The following is a 16,808-nucleotide window of genomic DNA, read 5'->3' on the forward strand; positions in this document are numbered from 1 at the left end:
TGGCCATATAAGGACCCAAGGCAGACTGAGAGTGCAGACAGACAAAACATACGCACACGATACGTCTCTTTATATTTCTCCAGGCTTGTGCCTTTATTGGCTGCAGTGATTCATACCTCTCTCTGCCAGTGAGCTGACCATGCCTTCTACCTCTCTTTTCTTCCATTTTCACGCCATCTATCTCTCTATCCATTTAGCTGTCTCTTCCTGCTATCTCTTTCCTTGCTCTTTTGTTCCCCAGGGCAATCAGTCGCCACAACACACACAAACACACATTGTTTTAGCCAGCTATCCTTGCTTTTTCAGTGAATGCCACCCTGTAGGGAAGTAAAATCACAATTGAGATTTATTTAATATCTCAATTGTTTCTTCTAGACAGCAAATCACTTTGAATGGAGAGCAAATAGAGAATTTCTGTCTTTCTCTTGACCCATCCGCACACACACATGCCAGTGTTTAATTTTCAAGTATAAACTTGAGCTGGTGTGTATTGTTACGTAATAACCACTCGAATTCCATTGCTCCATATGTGTGCCTGTCGACATGGCTCAGAATGTTATGTGCCCTCTGTCACTAGTCAAGATGTGTGTGTGCTTTGCTTTATTTGGCCACTTGCCCAATATATGTTAGTTGTGCTGCATATCATAAAAGAAGCAATATACTGTATGTGCATATGCATTTGTCACGTTTGTATTGCATTTCTCATTGTCATCCTCCGCAGATGAAGGGCCACCATGCACATGCCCTCTGTGCGCGTCAGACTGGAGCAGCTGTGTGCCGCATAGTGAGGGGCTGCAGCTGTCCAGGGATCTGGGGGCCACTTACCTGGAACTGCCCTCTCTAAACAACTTTTTTGTGGGTCGTTACTTTGGAAGTGTGGTGAGTAGCTGCATTACTCACCAAAAGCCATAATTCTCTCTCTCTCTTCCTCTCTCAATTTGAATTCAATTCAAATGTGGTTTCTTGGCATGACAAAAGGGACAATGTTGTCAAAGAGTCTTGAACAAATAATAAAATGCATAAGTGACAATGAAGAAAAGGAATATTTCTTGTAAAAAATTCTCATTAGTATTCCTAATACTAAGAGCCTGATCTCATGCAAATTATGACTGTGGTGACATTTTTGCTAAATAATATTATGTGGTTCCTTACATGTATTGCAGAAAACCAACGATCGTGTCAAAAAAGCTAATGTGAGATGAAAAGCAGGTTAATATGCTATCAAGTTGTAAATCAACAAAACCCAAAATACAACACAAAATACATATAACATTGTCCATTCAATGAAGTATCACTATTAGGTATTATATAAGCTTATGTTTACGTTATATAAAATAATATAAGACCCATGTATTAAATGTCAAAGTTTTTACACATTTATAGTCATGTTGTGCAAAGATCTGGGCAGCAGAAATTTTTTAATTTAATAGTCTGTCATGATATGACATTAGATATGTCATGCAAACATACATGTTGACTCCAACAAGCAAGAAGCTTCTCATCCAAATGCAGGTTCAGTTGGCTTTCACAAGGTTATATTTTAAAATGGACTAAAACTGGAAAATTTACATTGTGGTTATTTTTATCCATCATTAGTTGCTTTTGCATTATTTCTGCATTGAAAATTACTTGTTCTCAGTCACCGAGCTCACTCTCTCTCTTCCTGTGTCTTTTCTGCTGCATTAAAAAAGAAAGAAGTGATCGTGAAGATGGAGTAACTTTTCCTTGTGAAAGTGCATGATTGTTTATTCATCCAATCGAGGCTTGTCATAGAACACGTCAACATGCAGCTTTCAGTGAGTAAAGAAATGCATCCAATAAAAACAGACATTTGTGGCTCATTTTAGTGCAAGATAAAAGCTTGGTGACAGAATCTGAGTGCGATGAAAACATTCACATCAGCTTGACATCCTTTCTTCAGTAAAAGAAGATGCTCATTGGTCACTTGATGAGAACACAAGACCCCGCCTCAGTGACCTAATTATTTTTTCAAACAAAACTGATGTGTTTTTTTCAGTCTTTGAAGCCATTGACTCAGCAGGGAGTCCCGACAGTCAAGTGATTAACACTTGACACGTGCGCTCTGTCTCCCTCTGCCTGACCAGTGATCATGTTAATGAAGCTAACACCTGAAAATCATTGGAAAAATCAGCTGAGCCGCAGCCTTAACACCAACAACAGATTAGCTAGCAAGACTGACTAGCTAGCGCTAATGTCCAATGCTAACGCTATTTTCCCTTTGCCAGGGCACTCTTATTCCTTCAAGTTAACTGAAGGCAAATCTGAATGATGTTCCATGTTAGCTTGCTAGATAGCAATCTAGCTAATGATAGCATGTGAACTCGCTAACGATAGTTAGACTAGCTCACAAAATGGCTGCTGACTTGTTTTGATATCCTCACTGTTGTCACGCATTGCATTGGCTGGCGAGAAGTATCATAGCTACCTTACAATTTGAATGGAAATTCAATAACAGTTGCCAGCAATTATGTTTTTTGCAACAAGTAGAATTGACCTTCACATCCTCACCTTATCTTACTCCATATTTCCTTGCAGGAATGCAGAAAATTCACTCAACCAATGCTAGATGGAGCCGTTCTCTTTGACATCTTCAGCTCGCTTGCATGAAAGTTGGGGTTGGGGGCATGCCTGAACTAGTTGATACAGGAAATTAGCAGCCTAATAAAGAAGTTGACTGGCAAAAAGCATTTAATGTATTTTGAAAACACACAAATACCAAACTTGTGGTAACTACCAAAAAATGAATTTAGAAGGGGCCTGGGTAGCTCAGTGAGTATTGACGCTGACTACCACCCCTGGAGTCGTGAGTTTGAATCCAGGAAGTGCTGAGTGACTCCAGCCAGGTCTCCTAAGCAACCAAATTGGCCTGGTTGCTAGGGAGAGTAGAGTCACATGGGTAACCTCCTTGTGGTCGCTATTCTTTGTGGTTCTCGCTCTCGGTGGGACATGTGGTGAGTTGTGCATGGATGCCGCAGAGAATAGCGTGGTCCTCCGCAGTAATGCGCTCAACAAGCCACGTGATAAGATGCGTGGATTGACGGTCTCAGATGCGGAGGCAACTGAGATTCGTCCTCCACCACCCAGATTGAGGCGAGTCACTATGACACTTGGGCATTCCAAAAAAAAATATAATAATTTAAAATTACATTGAATTTTTTTTTAATAGACTTTAAAATACAAAGTACAAAATAGTATTTTGTATTTCAAATACATGTATCTGAAATACTGCCCATCCCTGGCTATAGTAAGTGTTCAGATGTCATAAGATAGTAAAAGTGTTTATGAACTAATAATCTGCCCTTTTACTCTGGATTTTTGTGAAAGGGAATAAAAGTCATTGTTGTTTTAGCACCTCTTGTAACGTTGGGTGTCTAGGAGTCGAAGAGGAGAAACGCAGGAGTGGAATCTTTAAATCCTTTAATTACAATGGTAGGAGTTGAACAAATGCTGGAATGGAACAAACTAAATCTAAACTTAGCACAACGTAACACTTCAAGGACTGACAAATGAAGAAAACTAGAGGGTATTTATACACAGAACTAAATAAGGGAATGGAATATAGGGGAGGGTAATAAGGAACAGATGGAAGTGGTTAGGGCAGTGAACTATGGGAAATGCGGTCCAGTGGAAAACTTCAGAATAAGAGTCCTTGAAGAAAATGAGGGAGACAGACTGTGACATTACAACCCCCCCCCCCCTTAAAGGGCAACTCCAGGTGCCCAATGACAGATGAGGAGGGTAAGATGACTCAGAAGATGAAGGATTAGAGGATGAACAGGAGGCCTAGGGTCGCTTCAGGGCTGGGAAAGGATCCGGGGGCCTGGGGGTCGGCTTCAGCACCAGGAATGGATCAGGGGGTCTGGGGGGTGGCTTCAGGGCTGAGAATGGATCAGGAGGCCTGGGAGGCAACCACAGGGCAGGAACTGGGTCTGGAGGCCTGGGAGGCGGCCACAGGGCAGGGACTGGGTCTGGAGGCGGAACCGCTGGGAGAAAGAGACTCTGGGGAAGCGGGTGGAGCTGAGGGAGGTGGAGCCGTGGAAGGCTCGGGGCTGAGAGCCATGGAAGAGAGTACAGGCTGAGACTGGGGATCGACCGCCGTGGTCGAGAGCTCGGGTGGAGACTGGGGAATGACCTCCGTGGTCGTGAGCATGGGCAGAGACTGGGGAGGAGTTCTTTCCTTCTCTTCCGGCCAGCAGTGAGCATAGATACGGGGACGGTCGAGGCTACAGGCACTGGCTCGGTAACCGTGGCAGGCTTGGACACTGGCTCATTAACCGTGGCAGGCTTGGGCACAGGTTGTGGCCCAGGGTTACCGCCATAATTCACCGAATACGGGGGAAATGCATCCTCCGTGGTCGCTACCACTGACTGCGGCAGGGAATCAAGCACCAGAGCTTGGAGAGGATGAGCCCCCGCCAAACAATTTAGGGGAATAGAATGGAGAGGAGTTACCTTGGAGATAGGGAGTGTGGACGGTACGGAGACGGGCCGTGGAAGGCGCAGAGGGGGAAGTCAACAACTCTAACAATCGTGATGAAAGTGAAGGGTAATGGATATTCAAGGTGGCTAGAATGTAATTTGCCAAAGAAAGGTTTTCTGCCTCTGGAAGTGCTGTGGGTCTGTGGTAGTTCAATCCCATTCCATAAATAGGCTTGAGGTAAATGTCCGGTATTGATGTGGAAGCAGCGAGGTGAAGGAACTTTGTAGAATATTCCAAGAGGGGAAGATCCTGCCTGAAAAGCTCCATGAATAATCCTGTTGGCTCCATGATCATGTGGGTCAGGATGAGTGGAAGAGAAGGATTAGAGGGAATTGCTGGAACAGAGGAAGATGTTTGGAGGAGCAGGTAAATAAATCCGTATTTCTTTGTTGGTCAGTCATTCTGTAATGTTGGGTGTCTAGGAGTGGAAGAGGAAGAGAGGAGACACAGGAGTGGAATCTTTAAATCCTTTAATTATAATCATAGGAGTGTAATAAACGCTGGAGTGGAACAAACAAAAGGCTAAACAGTAGTAATCTCTGGAGTGTAAGAAATGCTGGAATGCAACAAACTATAAATCTAATCATCAAAACTTAGCACGACATAACACTTCAAGAACTGACAAATGATGAAGAAAACTAGAGGGTATTTATACACAGAACTAAATGAGGGAATGGAATACAGGTGAGGGTAATAAGGAACAGATGGAAATGATTAGGGCAGTGAACTATGGGAAATGCAGTCCAGTGGAAAACTTCAAAATAAGAGTCCTTAAAGAAAATGAGGGAGACAGACTGTGACATCTCTAGTGTTCATTTCACCAGGAAACTGCTGCGATACATACAACGAGCCACGTAAAAATAATTTTGCATGCAAAATGCAGATATAGTGACAAATTGAAATTATTTTCTGTGGTAATAGGCAGCATGCTGTGGATAGAAAATAACTTGTATCGGACCTGGAATATTCCTTTAAGGATGTTAGTTTAAATCTTTCTTCTACCATATTTGGTTTGGGTGTTAGTGTGGTATATTTATAGTAGATGTTATTTTCATGCTTATATTTTTAATCTTCAAATAGCTGGAATACTTCATGATTCAGTGTCTGAAGCAGAAAGCTAAAGAGCGTCCGGACAAGCGACGAGGACAGAGGTTTAACGAGCCACACCCCCCTCATCTGGACCAGCCAGGTTAGTGGCTGATGAGATTTTTCAAATATGATTTCTATTTATTATGCACATTAAAGCTGATGATTTCAACTCTAAGTTTCCCTTCAAACCTGTCTAATTAAGACTATCTTCCTATTTGTAATTTGCCGGACACGTTATCTTAATGTCTACAAAGGTCTTGGGCTGCACAGTGTGCACAGAATGACATTGTTCATCAGTAACCGAGTCATTTAGATAACAGGATTTTGTAAAAAAGAAAATGTTAGGAGCATTCTACACAGGATAAACACAGTGCTATGAACACTGACACTGAGAGAGAGAAGCCAAAAGCTTTCTGTAGTTTGTTGGTGTGGCTCCAGCACCACTCGGACTCTTTTTATAGAGCACAGCCCATAAAATATGAAGGAAATTGAATCCTGGGAAGCTGTTGGCGTAGTCACAAATGAATGGTTATAGGTGTACGAAAGTACATCAGTAATATATTGCAAATATGCCTTTAATGCAGACATGATGGATAAACAATGTCTGTTTGTTGTACACGTTTTATTGCTTTTTAACACCTGGAGTTAATGTTCCCTTCCCATAATACCCCTTATTTGGTGTTTGCTTTCACTTCACTTTCACGATGCTGCAGCTAGTTGGCTGTTTTTTGAGTGGTTTTGGATACTTTTCAGCTTGTCGGTCTGGGAGACCAGCTTAAACCAGCTAAGACCATCTTAAACCAGCTAAGACCAGCAAACCAGCCTAAGATGGTTTAAGATTTTTTTTTCTTTTTTTAGCAGGAGAGTCTTGTTTGCTTGTTTCTGATGCTTGCCCTGTTGGAAAAAAAAAAAAAAAAACAGCCAAAGCTAGCTGGCTGGTCTTTGCTGGTCTTCCAGCCTGGTTAAGCTGGTCTCTTGCCTGGTTTTAGAGTGGTATTGGACACATTCAACTGATCAGGCTAGGAGATAAGCTTGGCCAGCCTGGAAGTCCAGCAAACCATCTTAAAGGAATATTCTGGGTTCAATACAAGTTAAGCTTAGTCGACAGCAATTTGTAGCATGATTACCACAAAAATGTATTTCGACTCGTCCCTCCTTTTCTTGAAAAAAAAAAAGAACAACTCTGGGTTACAGTGATGGCGCTTACAATGGAAGTGAATGGGGGCCAATTATTTTTTTTAATTTTTTTATGTTAAAATACTCACTGTTTCAAAATTGTATCCACAAGACATAAACAATATGCATGTAAACATGATTTAAGTGTGATAAAATCACTTACTAACCTTTTCATTGTAAAGTTGTAGCCAATTTTACAACTTCCTTACCATGACGATGTAATGTCAACAAAACCTAAGATCCTAAAACAACTGTAAAAATGACTATTTAAACAACTTTACATTTCAAACATGCTAAAACGTTAAAACATTTCTGGCTTTAAACCCTCCAAACATTGGCCCCATTCACTTCCATTGTAAGTGCCTCACTGTAACCTTGATTTTTGCTTTTTTTAAAGAAAAGGAGGGACGGGTTTAACTTAATTTTTGTGGTTATCAACATTATGCCACAAATGCTGTCGATTGAGCTTAACTTGTATTGAACCCGGAACATTCTTGTAAGACAGATTAAGATGTTTTTTTTTTTTTTTTTTTTTTTTTTACAGCAGGGTGGTCTTATTTGTATTCGCTTTTTAGTGCTTACCTTGTTGAAAAAAATAACAGTTAAAGATAGTTGGCTGGTTTTAGCTGGTCTCCCAGGCTGCTCTCTTGCCTGATTTTCGTGGTTTTAAGCACTTGTCAGCTGGTCAGGCTGGGAGACCAGCTTAAACCAGGTTAAACCATCTCGGACCTGCAAGCCATCTGCTGCTTTAAGATGTTTTTTGTTTTTTTTCCAGCAGGGTAGTCTTATTTGCTCATTTTCAGTGTTTACTTCAGTGTTGAAACAACAGCTAAAGCTAGTTGGCTGGTCTTAGCTGGTCTCGCCTGGTTTTAGGGTGGTTTTGGGCACTTGTCAGTTAATCAGGCTGTGAGACCAGCTAGACCAGCCTGGTAGACTAGCTAAAACCTGCTAAGACCAGCAAACCATCTTAAGCTGGCTTAAGATTTTTTTTTTTCTCAGCAGAGTAGTCTTATTTTCTCTGCCCACTGTTGTTTTCTTATTCTTTGTCATTCCCATCTTATTACTGTATCCCTTACTCATCCAGTCCTCTCTTCTTTGCTGGCCTCATCATTTGCTTTCAGTCTTGTTTCCTTCACACTAACAAATTACTTACCCATCGTCCTCCTCTGTGTAGCTCACCTTGATTCTCCTTCTGTCTCACCCATTCCCTTTATTTTCCACTTTCTCAAATCTTTTACTGTTCCTTTTGTATTTCCACAAATTCTTTAACATTCCTCATAGGAAAGATGCTTAAAGGAATAGTTCACCTAAAATGAAAATTCTGTCATAATTTACTCACCCTCATATTGTTCAAAACCAGCATGACTTTCTTATATCTTTTATATCTTATATCTTTCTTATGACTTATATGGAACACAAAAGGAGAAAATGTAATAAATATTTCAGTCAATGTGTCAATGCAATGACAGTTGATAGTGACTCACTTTAAAGCTTAAAAAGGACCAAAAAGTGTCTTAAAAAAATGGACATCAGTGACAAATTGGTACTTGAATGAAACATAACTCATTCCCCCCCACCTACATGTCTTCCAGCACGTCTTCCTGCAGTGAGAGTAGAGGAATCCAGCTTCTCTCAAGACCTGCAGTGGTTGCTCGAACGTGGCGTTCAGTTTGCCGATGTGGCATTCTACGCGGCCGAATCTGGGAAGGAGCTGGGTTGGGCGCATGCATCCGTGCTGTGTGCCGTCAGCCCCTATTTCAGACAGCTGCTGGTGGGACGGCAAGCCTGGGAAAGACCTCTCTCGCGTTGCACCTGCAGGGACAGAGATGGCCCGCACTCTCTTTTGTCCACCTGGGATGGAGGTGTGGATGATCTGCCCAGAGCGGATGGGCACCCTCCTGGACACCTATCCCGGCTGGTTGTGAAGGACACGCTGCTGTCTTTATGCCTGTGGGAGACCTTAATGTTTCTTTACAGAGGTGAGACAGTTACACTTTGCAATATTAAAGCTGATGTTGTTTAAGGCAATCTCTGGCAGAAAAACTGCAATCTAGAAATTAAAAGTGAGATTAGCCATAGGAAAGAGAAATCACAAATGAGATCTCTTTAAATGTACACTCAGTAATTTGTTCCTCATTTTACTTCCAAAGAAATGAATAGTAGTTTTGAAAAATTTGTTTGAAATCATGTACAGTCAAATGAGATGAAGAATCCAGCCTAATAAAATCTGATTCATTTCACATGGAGCGGGTCACCTCATGGGGGACGACATATTGAGATCACATGACCAGCAGATTACTATTTGCTTAATTTTCACTCACTGAATTAATGAATCATGGTAAACTGTTAATAGCGCATTTCCTCAATGGCATCGGTAACAAACAACTATTGCTTTTGAATGATGGTGCATCCATGCTTTACTCAGATTTGCCAAGATACCAACATCTGCCATCAAACCCCAAAGTTTGAATTATAAACTCAAACATTGCTCATCAAATTCTCTCAAGACCAAATTATTTGGGCTATGTTATCTACATTGTATAGCTCTATGTATGTTATGTTATATATTGTCAGAGACAAAAAGTAACTAAGAACTCAGTTAAGTCTCCTGAGGTATGAAAAAGCAACCTCTTAGTAAGATTTTCTCTGGTTAGGGCTGCTTTCTTTGTTGCTGTGCCAGTGGTGTTTGTTGTTTCATGTAGAATCCTGTCAAAACCATAAATATGAAACGAGATTAGCGTTATTGAAGGAAACAGCTTAAAATGTGTCCTGTTCTACTAGTTTATGCTTCTAGGTTTATCTTAGTTTATCTTCTAAGCTTCGCAATTGTGTTTTCTTTTGTGTTTGAATAGAGGGGTTTTTATAGGACTGTTTCAGAATTAAAAGGGGTTAGTCTGGAGGCTGTGTGAGGCCGGCCTGATTTACGGTTATCTGCACGTGCCAGTAAGAAACCCTGGAGCTGTGGGGCTGATTACTACGGTTGGGAGAACGTTGAGATCTGTATGTGTGTGCTTGTTTGTATGCTAAAATGTGTGTGACTGTATATGCATATAAAGTGAAAGACAGGGAGAAACCTGTAGATATGAAATATATATGCCTCAATATGTCATTTTGCTTTATAAGAGTGTTTGGGGCCATTTGGTGCTGAATGGGTGAATCTCACGAAACCTGTCAAGAACATGTCCAGGTCATATTTCACCCTAAAATCAATAGAAAGAAAAAAGAAAATATATTTTTTTGTATAATTTATATAATATTTTTTGTTTAAATAAAAGGAAGCCTATTAAGATTTTTGGCATTGTGACCTTATTTTCATGATAATTAAGCAAATCCACATCCCCCATTCTCATTACCGTAAAGTGTTTCAGGCAAACATCATGCAAGTAATTCTTGTACTGCCTTTACTTATGCTAATTTAAATGAAAAGCATGATACATATAACATATTTTTCTATAAATACTGATTTACTGTATTAATCATATCATAAATTGTTCATTACAAATTAACTGAACTAAATTAACTATGAATTAAATTATGAAATACTATGACTTTACTATAAAATTGTATTCCAGTAATGAGAATCACATCTGAGAATAATGGAATTACAAATAAACATCAGAAGTAAAACTTCCGCACACATTACATTAATGATAATTAGAGGGTAATATATGCTTAATTGTAATGAAAATGGTGTCACAATGCAAAAACTCTTAATGGTCTTAAAAGTCTTCATTTTTCAAGCAATATACTGTATAGTTACTTATAGGACTGCTCAATTAATTGAATAAACAACCAAGGTTACAATTACAGCTGCCACAATTAACTAATTGTGAAAAGTGTCAATTACAGCATTCCTGTTGCAGCTTTTTTTTATATATACAGTGCTGTGGAAAAGTATTTGCCCCCATCCTGATTTCTTCTGTGTATATCTCACACTACATTGTTTCAGAAATTCTAACAAAATCTAGCATAAAACAAAGGCAGTCTGAGTAAACACAAAATACAGTTTTTAAATGATAATGTTATTTATTGAAGCAAAAAAGTTATCCAATACCAACTGGGCCTGTGTGAAAAATGTATTTGCCCCTTAGTTACTAAATCCGCAAATCTATGAAACTGCATTCATAATGGGGTTCAGCTGGACTACAATTTAGTATGAAAAATAGAAGAAATTAGGAAGGGGGCAATTATTTTTTCACATCACTGTTTATATATAAAAAACATGTTTTTTTGTTTTTTGTTTGCATGTTTGTTTTTTTGTGAAGAATTTGAGCAATGTTACCAGGGTCAGTGGGGTTGCTCCCAAGGAGCACTGTTTCCCCCCTGGATTTGATTTTCAAGGGGATTTTTTTACATTTTATAGGGCATTTTTTTAACCAAATAAAAGAATATAAGGTGACAACCTTCTATGTCAAATATTTATGGTGAAATACACTAATTTATTCACATAAATGGTCAGAATGAGTAACTAGAATTTATGAACTCTTGAGTCCCCCTAAATAGGAATAAAGTAAATCCCAGTTCTCAGCTTGTTTTGGATGTGCAGCCTACATGTAAAATATTTCATGCATTTGTCCTGAATAAAATAAGTATTTTAATATATCAAGGGAAATAATCAACAATTTATTTATTTTTTTGCCATAACCATGCCACCCTAGTTTCTTATTATTTTTTTATTTTTTTATTTTTGGGGTGAAATGTGACCTGGACATGTTTTTTTTGTGAAATACACTTGAATGCACAATTGTGATTCTGTGCTGATATCCGGCCCGGCACAACATGCATTCATCCTACGCTGGGAATATTACATCCCATTCCATGTTCTTTGGGACCTCCAATGTACAAGAAGATGGACGTGCATCTCAATCAGGTGTTCACATAGGAGGTTTTATCATTCCGGGAAAATGGAATGGATATTATTGAGTCATTTATCAGAGTAAGGTCAAGCTCTGAAGGTGAGGCCCATACTGATGAGATCATCTCATCCCTGTGTTGATATATGGTATGATTTTGCAGGGGCTGTTTCCAAGGCCAGTCGTTAAATTTACGGAAATGATGCACAGAAATCTGTCTAGACAGATTTACAAATGAGGCTGAGTTAATATTATTTCAGCAGAACTGTGACTGATGAGCGTTTTTTATGTGACAAATGACAAAGCCATGAAAACTATGTCCTCACTATGACATAAAATATGTATAAATGTTAATTTTCTTGTGTTAGCTGTCAAAAGATAAATGGTATGACTCAAATAGCTCAATAATAGCACATCACTTTTCACAATTTGATTTTTATGAAGGGGAACTTGTCAGTCTGCCTTTACCACCACCTTACTTTTGGCCAATTGTATCATAGAATATAGATCAGGGGTCTTAAAATTTATTTCAGGCCATGGTTTTATATAACCACTTCAGTATAAAACTTCGTTTCGAACCTATGTCTCTTGCTTAAGCACCATGATGTTAAACGCTAAACCATAGCTCCAATAACCTTGTTTTTAAAGCTGTAACAGAATCTACTAGCGCTGTACCACTTTTTAGAGGTTGAATTGTTGGTTAAACAGCAGCAAATCTGAGCAGCCAGTGTAAAAGGTCGAGATGTACGCTGCGGTCAGCTGGACAGCCAGGTAATGCATGAGCAAGCACGATGTGTTTACGGGTCAGTGCAGTGTTGGTGATGTGTATTCTTTACAGGGGCCTGGGAATGGGAATACCTGGAGGAAGCCATCGCTGAAAAACTGAAGAACCCTTTGGCTGTAGCCCAGCTGATGGACAGAATTCGCTCATTCGTCGGTAGAGAAAAGGTATCTACCTCAAGCAAGGTGTGCTTTACTTAGGACTAAACTGTGAGTTCTGGGCAGAGCTTTGAGGTTTAATGGAGACTTGATTGAACTGCACTGAATAGGAGAAGGCACATTAATGGATGTACACACCAATAGTTTCCATGATAGAATTTTTGCATAGTAACATAACATAGTTTTACTGTGGTATTTGTAGTAAGATCAGGGCTTTCGAGATGGAAAGGGGCAACTAAAACGAAAGAGGGGGGCCATCCTATAGAGCGCAACAGTAGTGTGGTTCTGAGAGTAAAAATCCCATTAATGTTCTCCATAGGAGAATAGATTTTTATCGATGCTGTATAAATACAGACCTTCCGTGAGCTTTGAGGTTGTTAACCAATTGTATATGCTTTTGTTGAAGACACGTAATTTTCTTGTCATTTAAAAAAAATTAAATTATAGTGGAATTTCTGGTGAATAACTATACTACCAATGAATCCTGAAGGGAACAATCTACCATTCAGAGAATTGTGGCGAACAAAGTGCCCCAAACAAGCTCTGCAGCAACCGCCCACTCCTATGACACACTGTGAATGATGCAATCAAGTTGGTCTCCTTATACTCTCAAACTGCTTATGTGTTTGCATATGTTATACTCATAATCAACAACTTCAAATCAGTAGTTGTATATTTTCTCCATCATTTGAAATTTGATTCCGTACTTGGGACTGTAGTTCATTCTCTCATGAAAGACGTTAAAGGGTTAGTTCATGCAAAAAATTAAAATTCTCTTATAATTTACTCACCCTCATGCCATTCTAAGTTTGTATGACTTTCTTTCTTCAGCAGAACACATTTGAAGAAAAAGAGAAAAATATCTCAGATCAATAGATCCTTAAAATGCAAGTGGATGGTGACCTTTGAAGCTCCAAAAAGAACAGACAGTCAGCATACACGTCATCCATATGACTCCAGTGGCTAAATTAATGTCTTCTAAACCGACACGATCACTTTTGGTGCAAAAAAGATCAATATTGAACTACTTTTTAACTATAAATCATCGCTTCCGTTCAACAGCAGTATGCGTGTTCAGGTCACAAGAGGGCTGAGTTCATGCTGTCTCTCGTATGACGTATACACATTGCCATGTTACAGACGTAATCTTACGCTTTTCTCTCGGTTGAGACATCAAGGAGAAGCACACAAATGCAGCATTGTGAAAAACAAACAGATACAAATACAGATGATCAAAGGTCTGATCACCATCAACTTGCATTTTAAGGACCTGCTGAGATGAGATATTTTTCTATTTTTCTTCAAATGTGTTCTGCTAAAGAAAGAAAGTCATAGACATCTGGGATGGAATGAGGGTGAGTAAATGATGAGAGGATTTTAATTTTTGGGTGAACTATCCTTTTAAGTACACAGGTCTTGAACCTTCGTCTTTTTGTCCAATTTTCAAACACTTTTTTTGCTTCAGATCAAATTAACGTTGTAATGTTGTCATTCACCTCGGAGCTGGTTGGTTTAGTTCTCTTTGTTGAAGGATTTTTTCAAAGCAATATGGAAAAAAACTTCAGGAACCAGGATGGCTGAAAAAGTAGGCACTGCTGCGTTCGATAGTCTGACTCTCACGTCGCCTTAAATCCTCAACTCTCTTTAAAAATGAATGTCTTCTGGTCGTTTTGTTGATGCAAATCACTGTCAGTGTGAATGCCATGTAATACAATGGATAATGCCTCATTACTATTGTTGGCTTAGTGTAACGATAGTTTCTATAAAACAAACTATGGCATTTGCTATTAAAATAGTAGCATAAACATTTGTAAACTATCACTAAAACTATTATAGTTTAAATAAAATGACACTCCCCTAACATTTTCACCATTTCTACCCTTAGTTACTACAGTTAGTGTTACTATAGTACAACCATGGTACATTTTTTCAAAGGGTTGCCAAAGGAGATTTGCATGAATGACCTGATTTCTTAATTGAAAAGGTTCACGGTACTCACAGTACTAATCAGATCTCATAAGTCTGTACACTGCAGTGTTGACTCGCTCTGTGTGCAGGCCCCCAGGGACACTCCCACATCCCGCTCTCAACAAGGTCCTCTGACACTGGGCAGCCTCTTTAATTCTCCTCTATACTCTGATGTGATCTTCATGGTGCAAGGCAAGTTTTAATTTTAACCCTGCATGTGCTCGAATACTGTAAAAACACCCAGACATGCTCACACAATAACATACATTGATTCATAGAGTGTAAAAGTGTTAACTGCAAGGCAAAGGCTGGTCTCTTCATCAAAGCCCCTCTGTAATGCTTGACCCTGTGTGTGAATGTGTGTGTAAGTGTGTTTTTGTTTAAGAGGTCTGCTGTGGGTCTGGTTTCAGGAAGCGTGTTGCCAGCACACAGAGCTGTGCTTGTAGCTCGGTGTGATGTTATGGCTGCCATGTTTAGTGGGAAGTACGCAGAGGCACGAAGTCGTGTGGTGCCAATCCATGGAGTCTCGTCAGACACCTTCATAGCTTTCCTAGAGTACCTCTACACTGACACCTGCTGTCCAGGTGAGGATGTGTTTTTAAAAGTTCTGGTCCTGGATGCTGATTTGGTAAATAGAGCGTTCCTGCTATGCTAAAATACATGATATAGTAACAGTGGTGGTAAGAGGTTAAACACCCGATCATCTAACTACTGTGTATCACTCTGCAGCACTCATAGATGTTAACTTTTTACCATGACAGCCAGGGACTATATATTGTAGTGGAAGAATAGCACTTATTGAATTTGCCTTATATTGTTTAAACAAAAATTGTGTCCTTAAAATTTTAAAAAGCAATAAAACAATTGTAGCTAAATATTATGCTACGAATGAAGGGCTTCTGCTGCTTATTGTACCTAACAATGACCTTTAGCCATGACTATTTCCACAAAATAGCACAGCCTCTCATACCTTCACAGGAAAAAAGTATTTTTGTCTGATATTGCAGTAAAAATATCTAACTGCCATAAAAAAGAAACATTACTTGAGAATAATGACAGTCTTGTTTTCAGAGAAATCTAATAAAATTTAGTAACGTTTATGCTTATACATTTTCTATTTGTCTTGTTTACCATTAAAAATATCTTAACAGTCTTAAAACAAGATACATTTACTTGAGAAGCAAAATTCCATACAATATTTTGTTTTCAGAGAAATCTAACAAAATGTAGTCATGTTTATGCTTATAAAAAGGAAAAACTATTTGCCAATGGGGTAATAATAATAAATAAATAAACAAATAAAAACATTATTTTAACATAATTTGTTTTTACCCCATTGGCAAATAATTTTTTATGCATTAACCCTACTAAATTTTGTTAGATTTCTCTGAAAACTTGCTCAAGTAAGTTTTTCTTGTTTTAAGAATGTTACGATATTTTTTTTACTGTAAACTAAAACAAAAATAAGCATAAACGTCACTATAATTTGCTAGATTTCTCTGAAAACATTGTCATTTTGCTTCTAAGAATGTTTAGATATTTTTACTAAAAAAGAAGACAAAAATACTCAGTATAAAAATACTTTACTGCTCAAGTAAAACACCAAAATTCATTGTTTGAGACGTTTAAGGGATAATTAACCCTAAAAAGAAAATTGTGTATGCATAAGCGTTATTAAAATTTGTTAGATTTCTCTGAAAACAAGACAAAATATCTTGTTATATTGCTCATCCAGTAAATGTATCTTGTTTTAAGAATGTAAAGATATTTTTACTAGAAAACAAGACAAAAATAAGCATAATTATTACTATATATTGTTAGATTTCTCTGAAAATAAGACAAAATATTGTATGTATTTTTGCATCTGAAGTTAATCTATCTTGTTTTAAGAATGTTTAGATATTTTTACTGGAAAACAAGACAAAATGAAAATGCATAGGCAGAAACAATACTAAAATTTGTTCGATTTCCCTGAAAACAAGACAAAATATTTTGTCATTTTGCTTCTCAAGTAAATTTATCTTGTTTTAAGAACGTTTAGATGCTTTTACTGGAAAACAAGACAAAAATACTCTGTATGAAAATTATTATTATTTTGCAGTGTTACTGCTTAAATAAATCACCAAAATTCTTTCTTTGAGATATTTAAGGGATAGTTCACCCTAAAATGAAAATTCTGTCATCATTCGCTCACCCTTATGTTGCTCCAAACCTGTACGACTTTCTTCCGTGAAACACAAAAGGAGATGTCCAGCTGAATGTTATACGCAGTCACCATTTAT

The 16,808-nt window shown here is 38.4% G+C and overlaps 1 protein-coding gene across 1 annotated transcript in view; it reads left to right on the plus strand.

Moving 5' to 3' along the window:
• The window catches only part of LOC127430558 (rho-related BTB domain-containing protein 3-like), a 30,414-nt gene that overhangs the window by 5,289 nt on the left and 8,317 nt on the right, over positions 1-16,808 (plus strand). The window contains exons 4-9 of the mRNA XM_051680388.1: positions 722-879; positions 5,582-5,690; positions 8,359-8,745; positions 12,458-12,567; positions 14,616-14,722; positions 14,941-15,110. Coding sequence (XP_051536348.1) covers positions 722-879; positions 5,582-5,690; positions 8,359-8,745; positions 12,458-12,567; positions 14,616-14,722; positions 14,941-15,110 — 1,041 coding nt within the window. The remainder of the gene's footprint in view (positions 1-721; positions 880-5,581; positions 5,691-8,358; positions 8,746-12,457; positions 12,568-14,615; positions 14,723-14,940; positions 15,111-16,808) is intronic.

This window comes from Myxocyprinus asiaticus, chromosome 40 (genome assembly GCF_019703515.2).
Source record: "Myxocyprinus asiaticus isolate MX2 ecotype Aquarium Trade chromosome 40, UBuf_Myxa_2, whole genome shotgun sequence".
Taxonomy (NCBI): Eukaryota; Metazoa; Chordata; class Actinopteri; order Cypriniformes; family Catostomidae; genus Myxocyprinus; species Myxocyprinus asiaticus.